The sequence below is a fragment of the Dama dama genome, chromosome 21, assembly GCF_033118175.1.
Source record: "Dama dama isolate Ldn47 chromosome 21, ASM3311817v1, whole genome shotgun sequence".
Taxonomy (NCBI): Eukaryota; Metazoa; Chordata; class Mammalia; order Artiodactyla; family Cervidae; genus Dama; species Dama dama.
The window spans coordinates 19857441-19872552 of NC_083701.1; the positions used below are offsets into that span (position 1 = coordinate 19857441).

A 15112-nucleotide genomic window follows, 5' to 3' on the forward strand; every position below is an offset into this window, starting at 1 on the left:
ATACCCACAGAGGACACGACGGGATGGAAATAGCCTGTGGGTAGAGCAGCAGCCCCAGGACGTCGTCCACCAGGGGACTGGGTCACGCCTGGGCTGTGATGCTCCTCGGCAGCGACACAGCGCCTACTGCTCACCTCACGCTGGTAGAGACAGGAGCGACTTCACGACAGTGAGACTCTTTTACGCTTTTTCCAAAATCTGGAATATCTCAAAACCAGCACTACAGGAAAGAAGTGCAAATCCATTTCACCCTAATCCAGCACCCTCAGAATCCAGTGCCTGAGAATTAGGCACAGTTTCTCATGATAAACCTCAGGCAAGAGAAGACTCAGACAGGATGTGTGTTGCCCAAATAAAGTGACTGTGTTAGACGCATCGCTTTGGCCATAGCAGGGTTGGGGCCCAGAGCTTACTTGGCAAGTTCCATCCACCTGCCGACGTCGGGGGGCAGGCTGGGCCTCCCCCGTGCACGCTTGGCGGGAGGCTCCTGGGGTGTCAGTCTCAACAGTGCCTCCTCCAGCAGGCAGATGGCCCCAGGCTGCTGCAGGCCCGCCAGGCCGGCCCCACTGACCAGAGCCGGGTCGAGGTTCAGCAGGTCGGCGTGTTGGCAGCTGATCTCCTGGAAAGACACAGACATGCAGTCCTTCAGTGAGAGGGTCTCCAAGCAGGAGTAACCCGTTTTACCAAACACTCAGTTCTGGCGTAAGCAGTCACAGGAGAGAGACACAGAGAGCTTTACACAGTCTCAGTCCAAGTCTGCACCTGCATGCCCCCCATGTTGCTCCACCAGTTCCGGGCCCGAAGGCAAGCTGCAGGGTGAGATGTTACCTATAGTGACTCCCCTAAACAGCAGTGGACAAAACTGCAAAACTAGAAATTCAGATATAAAAAAATGACTGCAGAATACAACGTGAAGAGAAACTTACTCTGAAACACTGGCTGATGCAATATAATTTCTCAAGCCTTGTCTTTGGTATTGCCAGGAGAAAAATTGATGAAAGAATTCTACATGTAAATTATAAACCAATAAAAGTAGAATACATAAAAAGAAACTGTATTAACAGTTTCATGCTGCATGGAAAAGAACGAAGTATGCATAATAAATACTTCATATCAAGGAATTATTACCCAGTCAGTTTGCAAACCACAGCTACTGATAAATAACATTAAAGAACGTAATTTTTAAATTACTCAAAGGATGTTAACTAATTACAAAAATACTGACATGAATCCAGACGATTTTTTATTAGGGGCTTTATAATTATCCAAGTTTTGAGTATAAAGAAAATATTTCTTAATCCCCGAATAAGTATGCTTAGTGGTTACAAAAGTACATCTACACTGGTCCTCTGTTCAAACTGCATTGCCATGGAAACCTTCTCTGACACCTGTGTCCCACCTGTGTCTGCAATGGTGCACAGCACCATCCCCCCGTCCCCCAGCAAGGGGTGGCCCACTGATCTGCCCACCAGGCCCTGCACCCCACCCACTCCTGTATCACGTGCCATGCCCTCGTGACCTTCCACCGCTGCCTGCTCTCTGCCTGCCCACACTGAGTGTAGTTCTGTGTCCCCGTTGCCTAGTCCCCACCCAGCGCACAGGTAGGCACTTACTCCCTAACATCCCCGAAGGGCTGGGTGCCACGTGACATGCAGGTGTGACCAGAACCCTGCAGGGATGAGCTGACACACAGTCAGAGCAACTTTGTATTAAGTTGGATCTCAGGCTATTCTGTCATATATAAATTAAAAAAAAATACAAATAAATTGGTGCTTCCCTGGTGGCTTAGTGGTAAAGAATCTGCCTATTAAGGCAGGAGACACCGGTTCAATCCCTGGTCTGGAAAGATCCCACATCCCGTGGAGAAACTAGGCCTGTGTGCCAAACTACCAAGCCTGTGCTCTAGAGCCCGGGACCCACGACTACTGAAGCCCGTGTGTCCTAGAGCCTGAGCTACACAAGAGAAGCCATGGCAATGGGAAGCCTGTGCACCACAACAAAGAGGAGCCCCCTGTGCCCCCCACACCCCCCGCCAAAACAACTAGAGAAGAGCCCACACAGCAAGGAAGACCCAGCACAGCCAAAAAGAATAAATAAGCTGCACCAAGCCCCTGGGAGGAGGTGGCCCCACCAGAGTCCAGCTGCTGGTTTAACTGATATTGCAACTGGGAAATCAGCAGAGCCACTGAGACACAGGCGTGCCGGCAGCCTCACCTGGATGCAGGACACGAAGGGTGGGAAGAAGGAGAAGCTGGTGTCCAGAAAACGCGTGAAGTCCTGCAGGAGCTTCTGGGCGGCACCCTGCCCCTCAGCCGTGGTCCTGCGCTCGCCTGACTCCCTCAGGATCCCCGAGCACAGGCTGCTGAAGAGCTGCCTCGCAACGAGTGGGTCTCTCTGTAAGACATTCCCGAGCAGGACAGACGTGTGACTCACCCACGCATCAGAGCCTGGCCTGAAACATCAAGTGCTGCCGCCGTCACCATGCTGGGCAACGTCACTGGAGGGCTGTGCCCACCGAGGAAAGCTGGGAAGGGACATGGGGCTGTATGCTATTTTGCAAATTCCTGTCACTTAGTAAATAGCTAGATAAATAAAAAGCTTATAAAGCAGTAATGTAAACACAGACATAACCTATTATTATGATCAATATTGGGCTTTCCCAATGGTTCAGCTGGTAAAGAAATCACCTGCAATGCGGGAGACCTGGGTTCAATCTCTGGGTTGGGAAGATCCCCCAGAGAAGGAAATGGCTACCCACTCCAGTGTTCTGGCCTGGAGAATTCCATGGACTATGTATAGTCCATGGGGTCACAAGTAGTCAGACACGACTGAGCGACTTTCACTTATCACTTATGGTCAATATTAGTACTGTAAACTTAAGTATAGTAAAAATATGAGGCATCAAGTTTCAGTATGTAATTATGTACTATATGACAGTATAAATTTAAAAGATTTTTAAAATTACGTCATTAAAGTCAAAGGAATCTTAACCAGACTTTCAAGAGATAAATATCCCATTTATCTCAGTGCACTCAGCTACAGAACCTCACTCACTCCCGAAGCGGGTGGTGAGTGAGCTCCCTAACGACACAGAGGAGCATTTCAGTCCTCAGCTCCTGGGAATTTCGGAGGAGGATGCTGATGCCACTGACCTCCCTGATCACTCCCACAAGAAGGTTTTGTGTAATCAATGATTTAAGCAGTGCAGCTACTTACATACTGTTTCCTTCCCACCAACATCACTGGTGAGAAAAAGAGTGCGGTGTGACTGGCACACAGAGACACTGGACCCAAGGCAAAGTGCTAGATGGGACCCCACAGCGGGGTCCCCGGGAGCCAGGACTTGGGACGAGGCTCAGCACTGAGACCCATGTTGGGGACAGGTCACCCCTGCTTCCTGCACGAGGCAACAGCCCCAGAGCATGTGACGGCCCCGCACTGACCTGGGCCACAGCCTGCAGCGGGGTGATCAGACTGCTGTGTGGAATCTGGATATCAGGAAGGTCTCCACGGCGGTAACTTCTGTACAAGATGACCTGGGCCTCGTGCTTCATTTTCAACTCACTCTTGATCTCCTACAATCATCAGCAATACAGGAAGGTTACAACTTTCTCTAACCAGTAGAGCTTGGGTGATGAAACCATCCTCGCCCACCACTAACAAAAGCGAATCAAGGTCAATTCTATCCAAGACACTTGAGTCACTACACTTGATCAATGTGGCAGACGATAAGCCCAAAACCAGTGTCAGATGTGCAATGGGAAGATTATTTAAAGATCTATTACAAAGAAATCTGAGTTTCTCTGAAATCAGAGAACTTAATTTAAAACTTTTTCAACCCACAAATGAGAGGATTGTATTTCTTTTTCACTCTGGAGACAAACCTTGGCTACAGGGCCCATTGGCCCCTGCTGGCCCTGCTCTCTGCAGCCCTTCCCCCTTCGGGCCCCGTTCCCCTGACAAGGCCCCATTCCCCCGTGGGGCCTGGTCCCTTCTTCAGCATTTCCTCCTTCAGGCCCCATTCCTCCTGCAGGGCCCTGTTCCCCCTTCGGGTCCCATTCCCCGCGCGGGGACCTGTTCCCCTGGCAAGGTCCTGTTCCCCTTTTGGGCCTGGTTCCCCCCGCAGAGCACTCCCTCACGTGCGTACGTCCCGGCTAACCCCTGAGGCTGCCCAGCTTCTCCGTCTGCCGCACACTGCTCTGCAGCTCCAAGAGCAGAGGGGACCCTCAAACGCCTCTGCTGAGAGCGGTGACAACACCCAGCAAGGCCGCCCCCGGCCCCAGGCCACAACCCATCCATTCCCTGAGACCCTCGGGGATCAGCCCAGTGCCTCTATCCCACTCCTGCCCTGTCCCCTCAAGAAGCCCAGGCAGGACTCAGGCTTAATGAGGAGGCTGGAGCAAAGGCCTCAAGGCTGGTTGGGACCGGCCCTCGGCCTGCAGTGCTGTGGTTACAGAGATACAGGAAAGTCCAGTCTTTCCATAGAAGACAGTGCAATCTTCTGACTGTTTCACACTCAGACTTGGAAGTGAAGTGGCTGAGGATTTAAACTAAGTCACAATGGAGACAGGGTTCTCACTCACAGGCCAGTCCTAGTACAGCCTGTCGTCATCTCTGTGGGTTATAATAGGGTCTCACCCACAGTCCAGTCCTAGAACAGCCTGTCAACATCACTGATCTGTATCTCACACTGACTCTAGGGCTGAACAACTTCTGCTGTTACTTCCACATTGGGAGAAACGTTCAACCATCCATTCATGCCACATGTGTGTCTGCAGTGGGCAGCTCAGGACTCGCCACGCTCCTCATCCCGCCCCCCACCAGCCTCCAGGAGCACAGACCCCCAGTTTGTTCGTCCTGAGCCATGGCGTTAGGGCTGTGGCCTCGAGGCTGCGGGGACTGCACCTGGGAAACAGACCCCAGGGCACCGGGGGCGAGGGGGTCTGGTCTCCACCTCGTGCAGAAAGCCCATCTGTCCAGAGAGGACAGCGCCCCCCACCCCACTGCAGAGCAGTGGGGCTCAGCGGACACCTGGAGGTGGGGTTGCATGGGTGACCTCTGCAATCCGGCCTAGGCCAGCCAGGAAGACATCTCTTGGGCACACATCCTGTGACAAAAACAGCTATTTCTGACCAAATTCCAGAAATGGGTACAGACCTTTTCTCGCTTTTGCTCAACAACACCTTTCCTGGCATAAATCAAACTCAGCTTTTCTTGGTCCTTTAGAAATCGTCTGCGTAATCTCAGTATTTCTGCACGATTATCTGGACCTGAAGAACAGACAGCAGGTTGGTTATGGGCGGCTGACGTCCGTCCCCTCCTCCCCAGAATTGCTGACATGAAGTGAGGTATCTGTTCGCCTCCATCCCCTACTTCCCGCAGCTCTATTTCCAGAACAACCTAAGCCTGTGAAGCACAGTTTTGGAAGCTGGAGAACTGAGGCTGCACGGAGGAAGCAGGCAGGGCTCAGACATCTCGGGGAAAGAGGGGGCTCAGGAATGCAAGACTGAGGCTGGGGGTGCAGGGTCACACGGCTGGAGCAGAGCCCCCACAGCCGGGACCACTGAGGAACCCAGGGCTGCCCCAGCACCAGGCCGGTACATGCAGGCAGGAGGAGGGAGACCTGGCCTTGGAGGGGGCCACCCAGCACAAAACAGGGGTCTCCACGTCTGGTGAGGCCAGTCAGCACACCCAGAGTGCAGCTACCACTCCCAACCCTGGTTATAGCCTACCTGGACACAGCAAAAGCCAAAAATCAGCAGACATTTGAGCAAAGCTTCAAATAAGAAAAATAGGAACCAAAGCAACGGGAGGGGGTAGAAAATGTTGAAAGCAGACCATCTAGGAAAAAAATTTTTAAATGACCCTTTATCACAGGAGCAGAGTAGGTCCTATAACAGGGCACAGAAGGGACTTTCCGAGAGCACAGAAGCTCATGGGAACTAGAGACCGGACGTCATCATGCACAAGCACAGTCAGAAGGTAATGCTGGGCCCAGAGCGAGCAGAGGTGGTAAGAAGGGAAAATCCCTCAGGTCTGACGGTCAAGATGGAATTCCTACAAGAGAAAACTGACGTTTGGAAATTATCGGCAAAATCACCCACGGGAGAAAGGGGAACCCGTTTCCTAATGAGAAAGAACATGTATATATACACATACATGCAGGTGAATCACTATGCCATACAGGAGAAATCAACACAACTCTACTTCAACAAAAAAAGAAACTGAGGTCATTAACACCCATGAACAGTGACTGCACAAGAAAGGAGAGAAGCCCCACGTGACCCAAGCCGCAGCAAGGCCTGTTCAGGATGTTGGTGACAGTGTGGGGGGAGGGGGCGGGCAAGAGAGAAAGTGACCAAGACCCCAAGGAAAGTGGGCCACAGTAACACCAACTGGAGCTGTGGAAGCAACACTGAGGGCCCGGCTGAGCGGATGAGGCTGGCCGGGGAAGCGGCCCCGGGGGATTAGGCTGTCGGGGCTTCTCGCGAGTCTGGGGGGCATCTGGCCGGGGCTCCTCCCAGAGCGCATCCCCCACCTGAATGAGCTGAATGTCTGCATCCTCACTCCAGCCCTCAGGCCTGCCTGACCCTCCCCAGCCCCCGGACCTGAACTCTCTCTGACTCAGCTTCCCCATCCTGCGAGTACCATGGGCCCTAGACACCTGGGAGCCCTGAGTGAGGGCCCGAGCCCAGTTCAGGCAACCGCTTTCTGGACCCCAAACCAGGCTCCCACACGGTGCTGGGCTCCATGCAGGCCACCCGGACTCAGGAACAGTCATGAGTTTGCGGAGGCAGGCATTTCAAAACAGCTCAGTGATCTTTTACCTTGTGCTCCGTCGTCCACCTCATCCTCAAGGAGGCCCAGCCTCTTCTTCCCAAATTCAGGCCCCACGGACTTCAGGGGTGTCCCCCGGGGCCTCTCGGGCCTCTTGTGGGCAAACAGTAGGGACGCAGATGAGGCCTCGGCGGTGGGGGCCAGGCTGTCGCCCAGAGGGTCTGTGCTGCCCGCCGTCAGCCAGTGGGAGAGCACTCTTCCCCCTGCAAACACACACAACGCGCGGGTCACAGCAGTGCCTCTCGGCCGGCGCCTCGGCCAGGACCTGCCGCTTGAGAGCAGGGCTGCCCGCGGTCACCAGGGTGGGTCACCACGTCCCCAGGAAGGCCCGGCGGCCGGACCGCCTGTCCTTGTGGGCACGAGGGAGACCACCACATGCTCGTCAGGATGACACTGCGTCTACACGGCACCAAGGTCTGTGATCGCTAACGTCAGTGTCTAAAAGCCCCACAGTAATTGGACAAGTTAGTCCTATTTCCAGAACAGTGTGAAAAAATTACACAAAGGAAAAAACACTCAAGTATTTCCATAAAAATGACTTGGGGATTTTACTCTACAACTGATAGTCTGCTGGTCAAAGGAAACGGCTGAACCATTTGAGGAAGAGCAGTTTAATGAACTACAAACACAGTAAGTGAATCTGGGTCAGCTCTGCTTTGCTTCTGAGACAAGCGGTTTTAAATGGGATGCACTGGACAGATTTTTCTGGACAAAAATCAAACCAAAACTTATATGTACTGAAACCTTTCTTGTTTTCTCCAGTCAGAAATTATGCTTTCCTCCCTTTTTTTTAATTGTGGTAAAAACACGGAAAGTCCAATGGACAACGTCACGCACTCTGAAGAGCCCAGCATGTTCGCTGGTTGTACAACAGTCCCCACCTCTGTCCCCAGGGCCCCTCGTGGCCACTCCACCCCCGAACCTACAACCCAGGGACTCAGCCCCTCCTCCCTCCTGCCGTCGAGGCCTTCACGGCCCCCCGGCGTGCATGCAGGACACGCGTACAGCGGAGACAGTACCTGCACTCTGTGTGGGCGTGAAGTCGAGCTGCTGCTGGGTGGCCCGGACCTGCCCAGCCATCGCCCTGCGAGCCGAGACGGACCCGTCCTGGGTCCGGGCCTGGAGCGTGCTGTGGGAGGCCTGAGTCTCAACAAACATTGGTGTGAGGACAGTACTCCGGAAGCGCCAGTCGGGGTCAATGGTATACTCCTGCCAGGAGGGAGGGTCAGGTGAGGTCACAGCCCTTCTCAGAACATGCAAATGCTTTATTTAAAACTTCACAGTCCTTTCCACAAACATTACTATACTCCATGTAGCTATGCAAGAAATAGCTGAAGAATAACTTTCTCAAATTTAAAATTTTTAACAGGACAATTATCTGTCAACAAATAAAACCAATCAGTACTGGGGAGAAAAACTGCTTTTTTCCTCTTAACATCCTGTACTCAGAGGCTCACTGCCACGCTCAGGGAATGACTGGGCTCCTCTGACCCCCTCCCCTGACTCCCCCGGCCAAGTGTCCAGATTAGGAGATACTGGGGACATGGGGGGATGGGGTGGGGGCGCTCTGCTCCAGGCGCCCTGAGTCATCATGCGGCCATCAGCAGTGCTGCCAGGCCGAGGGGCAAATGAGCACCTCCAGGGTGTGTTGCACGAGCGGTGGAGGGAAACGCCTCTATGGAGGTTGAGAGGACAAGGGTGAGCTGTGTGCAGGGCAGGGGGCAAGCGGGGTGAGGTGCAGGTGGGCGTCTCGGGAAGAATGTGTGTGGATTCCAAGTAAAATCAGGAAGCCAGCATACAAGTCATCAGGGAAATGCCAATCAAACCACAGTGAGGCGTCACCTGCAGCTGAGGAGGGGAAGGGCACCTGTACACTGTGGGTGGGCGTGAAACCTGCTGCAGCCACTGTGGACAGCAGGGTGCAGGTTCCTCAGGAAATTATAAATAGAACCACCGTAGGATCCAGCAACCACAGCTGGGTATTTATCAGAAGAGGACAAAAACACTAATGGGAAAAGACACAAGCACCCCAGTGTTCACAACAGCACTGTTTACAACAGCCAGGATATGGAGACAACCTAGGCCTCCATCAGCAAATGAAAGGAGAAAGAAGACGTGTGGTGAGTGTGCACACGCGCGTGCGCGCGCGCGCACACACACACACACACACACACACAGAGTGATGAACTACTACTCAGCTTTGAAAAAGAATGAAATCCTGCCAACTGCAACAACATGGATGGACTCTGAAGGTATTATGCTACATTAAATAAGTCAGAGAGAAACACAAGTACTGCATGATCTTACTCATATGTAAAATCTAAAACAAAAAACGTAACAAAACAAACAAAACCAAAAAAGCTCATAGAAACAGAAAACAGATTGTTGGGTGCCAGAGGCGAGGGGTGAGGGGTGGTAGAGATGGGTGAAGGGGGTCAAAGGGCACAAACTTACAGTTGTAAAGTAAGATCTGGGGGGCGATGTACACATGGTGACTACAGTCAGTAACACCATTTGTATACGTGAAGTTTCTAAAAGAGTGTATCTTGAAAGTTCTCATCACAAGATTAAAACCTCTAACTATGGGCAGTGATGGATGTTAACTAGATTTACTGTGGTCATAATTCTGTAATATATACAAATATAGAATCACTACCTTGTGCACTGAAAATAGATACAATCCTATTTACACCTTAATTAAAGAAAAAAGCAGGGATTTAACACCAGCGGACAAAATCTGCTGACCAATAGGCGGGAAAGTCAGCTCACGGGGCCAGAGCTCACCTGAAACTCACACTCTGACAGAGGGTGCTCAAACAGGGGAGTCCGGAAGTCGGGGCTCAGGCTGGTCATTTCAAGCAGGAAATCTGTCGCTAAACTCAAGAAGTGCACTTCTATCTTAGGAGAATATAAGGAATTTAGGGCCAGCAATCGGTCCAAGGTATTTGAAGGCAACCTAGTTTCATGGCTCCAGAAGTTCCGAATAGTTAATCTGGAAGGCAGGGAAGGAAGAGAAGGAGGTCTCTACATGTGCCCCACGGGGAAGATCCTCTTCTTCCATCAGAGATCAGCCCTGGGACTCCATCCACATGCAGACCTCCATCCACAAGTAAGCCGCCTAAAGATGAGGTATGTGCTGAGGTGGAAATATTCCAGAATGTTGGCATACTTTAACAGGAGGTGAGAAGCTGGGTCATTCTATTCTCATTTCTATTACCCAGAAGTCTGCAAAGATGGGAATTTTACATTACATACTCTGAAACTGAGAAAACACCAAGAGAAATTATATATATAATCCTTCATTGCCTTGCTAAGACAATTCACTCTAAACATTAGTGCCACAAAATATTCAAAACATAATGTGAACATAAAATAGTCAAACTATTAAACAAGACAAAAACCATATCAGGCTTTATAGTTTGTGAATGTTTGAGAAATCCAAATACAACTTTTAAAAGCTCGATGAATTAAAAATTGCAGTACATATCATTAGCCATCATGGAAAAAAAATAAAAAATAAAAAAAAATAAAAATTGCAGTACACTGAAAGTTAGCTGACACACAGAATCGTCAGGGTTTCTGCCATGTCTGCTGTAACATAACGAGCTCGTGGTGAGCTCGTGGGCATCTGTGATGACACTGCAGCATCCTCCAGTTTCCAAGGCCTCCAGCACGCCCTCTGACACTGATGTGCAGAGTGGGAGCTCACTTGGAGTTAAATGTGGAGTGACAAACCACTTTTCATTACAGGTTTCTCATCCTGAGATGCTGTAACTCACAGCACAGTCAAGAAAGCGTTACTCACACCAATTTTTCAAGACTTGTATATTAAAGTAACGTGCCAGGACTTTTGGGTTCTAATGTGATTTAAAACACATTTTCTTATGCCAGCAAGAGGCAGAGAAAAGGCTAATACAGCAAAGGCCCTTTGACACCTCAGAGAGACCCTACACTGGCCCAGAAAGAGTCCTGAATGTGCCTACCCGCCCACCCAGCTGCTCCGGGACGGGCACTTACTGAAGCCCTGGGTTCTCGTCGGTCAGCCCTTGGATCAACACATCTTTGGCCAGCTTGAATACTTCACGCGAGTCTTCATCTGCCTGACTCTCTGGGTCTCTGAGAGAAGTCACAAGACAACAAAACTGTTACTGCTCCTTCTGCTGCTCTGCGTCAACCCAACAATGCTGTCTAGGATGAAAGTAATGAAACCCGCCTCTTCCGCAACTTCCACCCACTCCTTAGGGCCTGCACCCTGTCCCAGGCCATGGTGGCCAGCCGGGGAGCAGGACCACAGTCCCCAAGGAGGAAACATCCCAGGAGTTCTTTCCTTAACCTTGTCAGACTATAAGGGAAAACAAGGAAAACAAAGTACACTTTTAGCTCAACCAATAATACCACGCTCTGAATATTTCCCACAGGTTCACAAAATGAATGAGGATGAAGATATATTTCAACATACCAAACTTGTTTCAGTTATTAACCACACAATTTAAATGTCTTATCATTTATTATAGTCGTTTCAGACTGCTGGAGGCACCCAGATGCTCCCTAAGAGACGGGACATGTGCGTCAGGGAGGAGCTCACCTATAGTTGTCATGGACCCACATGAGGATGGCGTACATCCGCTCGCGGCACAGCACTGCTGGGTGAGACAGGAACTCCACCACGGCGCTCAGGAGCTCCCGGAGCTCTGCAGGTCTCAGCCGTGCCATCATCTTGGAAATTATGTCCAAACACACTTTCTGTCTCTCATCATCTCTATAAAAAGAGGAATTTTCAAAAACACAGACTTAACTGTTATTAGTATACCTTTAGATATGACAGGTAACATTTTCTTCTCTGTGCTATTCTGTATTTCAAATTTTATTATTATAGCTAACACTACATTTACATAAAAATTAAACTCTTGAAAATAATGATCGTGAGCTAGATTATGAAAAGGAAATTAACAATGTAGTGTCCCACCTGGATCCTAGGAAGAGGATGAGGAAACCGGTGACTTCAAATAGACAGAAGTGCACTAATGTTAACTTCTTGGTTTAGACAAACACCGTGATGATGTGAGATGGGGAAGCTAGGTGAAAGGTGTGTGGGAATTCTGTGTACCTCTAACTTTTCTGTAAAAATTAAATTACTCCAAAATAAAAAGTTCATTTTTTAAAAATCTGACAAATCAAACAAAATAAGCTACCTAGAAAGGATTTCATGACTTTAAAAAATGGTTTCCAGGGCTGGTCAGGCACCAGGGGTTAAGTGTAGTCGGGGCCCAATGTGGGGCACCCCCACCTCCTCCTTAAATAAGCACCAGCTGAATGCTCCATATACAGTAGACACTCAGCCAGGCTGACTGGAGGAAATCAACACAAAGACAGTTTATCACCATGTAAAAGTGTGCACACAGGCGAGAGGAAAACATGGGATGCCATCAGCAGCACTCTGTTAACATTTACCTTAACAGCATGTTACCATTTTGCAAATAAATTTAACAAATAATGGAAGCCTCTTAGCTGACAAAACAGGTACAGAACTCAAAACCACACATTTTGAACCTGAAAACAGCTCTGGACATTCCAAGACGGAGTCTCTCAAGAGTCAGGTGTCAAAGTGAACAAACACTCCTGTCACAATAACTCACAAGTCCCCTTGAGTTGAGGGGACAGCTGAACAAATAGCTGCATCCAAGGGCACAGGTGGCGGCCACTCACCTGTGTCTCATGACCTGAACGAAATCCTTGCTCTTCAGCTGCAGGTACAGGTCAGGAGTCTCCTCCGCACGACACAGCACCACCTCCAGACACAGCGTCTTCATTACGCCGTGGAACCTCGGCAGCAGGAAGAGCACGCTGTTCATGAACCTGGGCGGGCAGGGCCGGTGAGCGGAGGGGCATTGACCCCCACCAGGACCGTCCCTGGCAGGCGGGTGGTGACAACGCCCCACGACCCTCTCCGCAGGCAGGGGCAGGCAGACGAGCACAACCACCCACCCCCGCTCACGACCCTCCCCAGCAGGTAGGCGGACACGGCCCCCCACCTGTCGGCCAGACGAGCGAAGTTCTTCGTGGCTCTGCTCAGGCACACGATGAACTTGTCCTCCATCGTGTTCTGATGCTGCCTCAGTTGCTTCACCACCAGTTCATACACAGACTCCTCCAGCATCTGGAAGACCAAGTTTCCTTTCAAATACACACAAGTGGGAACTCGGAGGAACTGAGAAGAGTGAGGTGACCACCCACAGCACCATCTCAAGGAGGCCCTGGGGGCTCTGACCACTGGGCACCACCAGAGGCTCAGCAGCCGTGGGTGTAGGTGCCCCAGGCCTCGGCCACATATCAGGTGAAAGAACCATCAAGATTGTACTTCCTTCTGACGCCAAGACTCTGATAGCGAGTCATCTGAGCAGCTGAACAAAGACCAGGGACTGAAAGCTGTTTAGGACACACGAAATCCAATGCAGGGGGTGCAGGTTTAATCTCTGGTCCAGGAGCTAAGAACTCCAAAGCCACAGAAGCAATATTGTAACAAATTCAACAGACTTTAAAAATGGTCCACATCAAAAAGATCTTAAGAAAAAAAAAAAGACGTATTTTATTATGTCAGTGTGCATGTCTCTGGTCAAAGACTCTCATAAACCAGGATTTCAGGGAGCTCCATCTGCAGGCAGCCTGTCCGTCTCCCTATGCCCGCCATCCAGGCCCGGCCTTTCCTGACTGCTCCCCGAGAACTGCACCCCCAGGGAGCACCCACACACAGAACAAGGGGCCCTGACCCCACGGGAGAAATGAGGAGCACAACGTGCGCTTGGGACCGGAGCCCGTGGTCTGGAACTGTGCGGGTCAGTGGTCAGAACACAAGTGACTCCCACTTCTGTGTCCCACGCTGCTCCCCCATCTTACACTAAATCAACCATTCTACACTCAGAAAAGAGCTATGTCAAACCAAAGGGTGTACCATTTGTATTAAGTTGAGACTTAAGTCATGAGAGATTAACCTTTCGATCTGCTATTATGTGCTCCACCAGTAGTGATAACTAAGCATATTATGTGAATTGAAACCCACCATTTAGGGGCATTAGAATCATGTCATCACAATGTTATACTGAATTTGAAACATGTTTTTATTTTATAAAAATAGCTGGCAATCCCTAAAATAAATTATGTTTGATTTTCTCGGGGAGGGGGTTCCTATTTCCTTTCAGTTTAATTTTTCCTCTAAATCCAAATAAATGCCTAATTGGTGAAATAGGCCAGGCTCCAACATGCTATGGAGGGACGGTTCTGCCCTTAGGATCCCCTGGCTTCCCCAGCCTCTCCTCGACCTGTCTCGTTGCAGAAGGGGAGGGGACTGGAAACACAAATTTGGGTATCAGGAGCCTGAGGAGTTCTCAAGCCATGAGGCTGGGTGACCAGCTAGGGGCCCACACTCCGAGTTGTAGGAGAGGCCGGCGGGGTGACACCCCAGCGAGGGAGGGAGAGTGTCCTCGGAGCATGACAGGGGGCCGAGGACTGGTCCAGTGTGGCGTTCTAGACAGTCTGCACCCCGCGTCCGGTCACCATGGGTGACAGGCTCTGCAGACACTAGCAGGGAGCCCTCTGCATTAACTCATGGGGGTCAGCCAAGTAGCCCCGAGTTATAACCTATGACTTCCAGACACGGGTCGGGGAGGGGACTGTTTGCTTAGAGGTGCAGGAGGCGCAGGGCACAGACCAGGTGCCCAAGTCAGAGGCCACCCCTGTTCTTCAGCTGCACTATGCCAGAAACTGGAAGGGGGGCACCTCCCCCCGTTTACCCTCCCCCAAACCACAGCAAGGCTCCACCAGGGCAGTTTCTAGAAAGTGGCCCCTGATGCCAAGGTCAGAGGAATGAAAGCTGCTCCAATGCTTACGTCCTGACTTTACAATAAGAAGCAGGTTAACAACCTTAATGCTTGCCAAATTTCTGGGCGTTAAAAAAAAATTATCTCTTTAAAAAAACTGCCCACTCTGGCTCCTGATACAGAGGACACAGTACTGAGTCTGAGTCAACAGTGAAGGAGAGGCATTCATGCCACGTGCACACACTCACCTTCTCTCTCCCGCTGAGATACCGGAGAACAAGCCCCAGGACCTCTGCGGATGCTGCGTACACCTCTTTGTATCTGACAAAGGACATGTTACTGACCAGAGCTTCAAAGTACCTGCAAGAAACACAGAGAGCCAGTAAGCACAGGGCAACCCGTCCTGCTGTCCGACGGAAAGTGAAAGTCACTCAGTCGTATGCGAACCCATGGACTACACA

At 50.7% G+C, this 15112-nt stretch overlaps 1 protein-coding gene across 1 annotated transcript in view; it reads right to left on the reverse strand.

Moving 5' to 3' along the window:
* Positions 1-15112, reverse strand: part of PRKDC (protein kinase, DNA-activated, catalytic subunit) — a 127281-nt gene that overhangs the window by 32635 nt on the left and 79534 nt on the right. The window contains exons 52-63 of the mRNA XM_061123285.1: positions 14900-15011; positions 12870-12994; positions 12544-12693; positions 11423-11596; positions 10855-10953; positions 9622-9829; positions 7857-8046; positions 6828-7040; positions 5158-5270; positions 3444-3575; positions 2215-2394; positions 414-619 (exon numbers count right to left, since the gene is read on the reverse strand). Of these exons, the coding sequence (XP_060979268.1) occupies positions 414-619; positions 2215-2394; positions 3444-3575; positions 5158-5270; positions 6828-7040; positions 7857-8046; positions 9622-9829; positions 10855-10953; positions 11423-11596; positions 12544-12693; positions 12870-12994; positions 14900-15011 (1902 nt within the window). The remainder of the gene's footprint in view (positions 1-413; positions 620-2214; positions 2395-3443; positions 3576-5157; positions 5271-6827; positions 7041-7856; positions 8047-9621; positions 9830-10854; positions 10954-11422; positions 11597-12543; positions 12694-12869; positions 12995-14899; positions 15012-15112) is intronic.